We start from the raw sequence: 2,377 nt of genomic DNA on the forward strand, positions 1-2,377 counted from the left end.
GAGGTTTTCTGGTAAAACCAGGCCCAACAAATGTAGCTTTGGTAACCATCCTCTTCCATTGCTTGGCTGCAAAATGGTGAACCATAATATACTATAAGATCTGCTTCTGAAAATGATCAATAAGCATCTAATACCCCATAACGTGCTAACCATGAGTTAAGGGACTATAGAAACAAAAACAGCACGATAACTTTACAAACACATCATTTGATAAAAATCAAAACAACATGACTTAAGAGTTAGCCTTTTGAATTAACCGCCCACAAAAATTTGAGCATCTCAACCTATAAAGTAAGAAAATATAGATTTTCCAGCTACATCCATAAACAAGAGGAGGGAACAAAGAATGTTAAAGAAGCATGATTTGCAGAAAGATAAAGGAATGACAGTCATGAACTTGAACCTAACATTAACCCATTTCAATCATGTGGCACCAGGATCATATTACCAGAAACAATAAATGTAATACTTACTCTTTCTTTTACCAGTGCGGACCACTTTGAACATTTCATCTTCAGCCACAGGACGTACCTAAGGAAATGAAAAGCCACACATACACTTTATAACTCAAAAAAGTAACACCACTTCCTGCCTCTCCCTGCTTATTTCCTTTATAAAGGGAAAAAAAATACATAATGGGAATTGGAAGCAAATTAAAGTTTTGAATGCAATCTCACCTTAGGTAGCGGAACATCCCATTTCCCAGCCTTCTCCTTCCTCTTTTGCTTAATGGTGTTGCTGAGAACCTAAAAATAGAATATCCACATTACTTCCAAGAGCATGCAATAGAATCAAGGGTCAAAATTGTCTTTCAATAATGCATGATAACATACCTTTGCTCGGGTCGTGTTTTCACGATCCAGAAGAAATGCAGGAATAGCTCCATCCTGAACATTATCATCAGCCTTGCGTCTAGATGTTGACTCTTCATGCATGGCCAAACTGTAGATAGAGAAGAATGAAATCATTCTCTCTTACATTTGATCAACAAAAACCATATTGATGAAAACCTACTGTCCTAATTATTATCTAACACCACCAACAACTCTTGAATAAACATAATTAGTCCAGATTAAGAAATCAAGTACAAGTTTATTGGCATAAACACATGCAATACAAAAAAACAACAATGAATATAAAAATGTCAATACTTCATCCTAGGCTAAGTTATAACATAAATAAACAGTGCAAAATGATAAAGAGACAGCAAAATACTCACGTCTTCTTCATCTGTGCCTTTTCGGCATAATTTTTCTTGGCAATCATCTTACCCTTAATACCCAGAGTCTGTTCCATTTGAATTAAACAGAAACTCAGTTAGATTTATAATAATATACAAACACATAGCTTGAATAAATAAAAGTAATTTGAATTAAACCTTCTGGGCCTTTGCAGAGTGCTTGTGAACTTCACGAGCTTCTTTCTTGCGCTTACGCTCAAAGTGATCGAGACGGTAGCCATAGTCTTTTATGTGACGTTGTATATAATCTCCTTGAGGCTAAAATAACACAAACAACGACAAGAAGAAACCAACAAAAAAACACAATCAAAAAATGCAAGTGAAATAAAAATAAAAATAAAAAAACATAAAGAGGTTGAAATTAGAGAAATCAAAGTAATGAAATCATAAAGAATTAAAGAGAAAGAAAATTCACCATTGTTGCTTCTTGAAACTCAACTCGAATTAACCACTAAAAACACAAAACTGGTTCGGTAGCTTATAATATGCGTTGCTTCACCTCACCTTCAATAGCATTGAAATGATGTAATGAATTTAAGCATTGATAACAGAAGAAAAACAAATAAACAAAAACTTAAAACTTTTTCCACCAAAAAATGGGAAACTGTAACAATTGATAAATCACAAACTGAACATAACTAAAAGAAAGATTTGAAATTGAAAAAAGGAAAAGCCAGTCTTACTCGCTGTTTCTGGCGGCCGACGAATAACTCCAGAGGCGTTTTCCGGCAAGCTTTTGTTTTTACGGCGAATTAGAGTTCAGTGCGACTACTACAATCCAACTTGTTTCTCATACAAGCTCAAATGAAGTCGATTGGACTTGTGGGACTTTTAAAAATAAATAAATTAAGCTTGTTTAATAAATAAATAAAAAGTAAAAAATAAACAAAAATTACTATAGCATTTGTGACTCATCAGAAAATATAATTTTATTTCATCGAGTGTCTTCAACGATCTTATTCTAATTATTGGTGTAAGTTATTAATTTAATTTTTTTTAATATGTGTTTATAAAAATATTTAAATAAATCAATAATTTATAAATAATAATCTCTCGCTCTATTGCATGTTGTAATTGATTATCATAATTTTCTATCATATATATATATATATATATATATATATATATATATATATA

The 2,377-nt window shown here is 32.1% G+C and overlaps 1 protein-coding gene across 1 annotated transcript in view; it reads right to left on the reverse strand.

Moving 5' to 3' along the window:
- Nucleotides 1-2,080, reverse strand: part of LOC101511138 (uncharacterized) — a 3,167-nt gene extending 1,087 nt beyond the window's left edge. Inside the window, exons 1-8 of the mRNA XM_073369280.1 lie at nucleotides 1,924-2,080; nucleotides 1,656-1,744; nucleotides 1,379-1,498; nucleotides 1,220-1,287; nucleotides 834-942; nucleotides 678-746; nucleotides 474-531; nucleotides 3-66 (exon numbers count right to left, since the gene is read on the reverse strand). Coding sequence (XP_073225381.1) covers nucleotides 3-66; nucleotides 474-531; nucleotides 678-746; nucleotides 834-942; nucleotides 1,220-1,287; nucleotides 1,379-1,498; nucleotides 1,656-1,658 — 491 coding nt within the window. The 5' untranslated portion in view covers nucleotides 1,659-1,744; nucleotides 1,924-2,080. The remainder of the gene's footprint in view (nucleotides 1-2; nucleotides 67-473; nucleotides 532-677; nucleotides 747-833; nucleotides 943-1,219; nucleotides 1,288-1,378; nucleotides 1,499-1,655; nucleotides 1,745-1,923) is intronic.
- Nucleotides 2,081-2,377: the final 297 nt, after the last annotated feature.

Source organism: Cicer arietinum, chromosome 5, assembly GCF_000331145.2.
Source record: "Cicer arietinum cultivar CDC Frontier isolate Library 1 chromosome 5, Cicar.CDCFrontier_v2.0, whole genome shotgun sequence".
NCBI lineage: Eukaryota > Viridiplantae > Streptophyta > Magnoliopsida > Fabales > Fabaceae > Cicer > Cicer arietinum.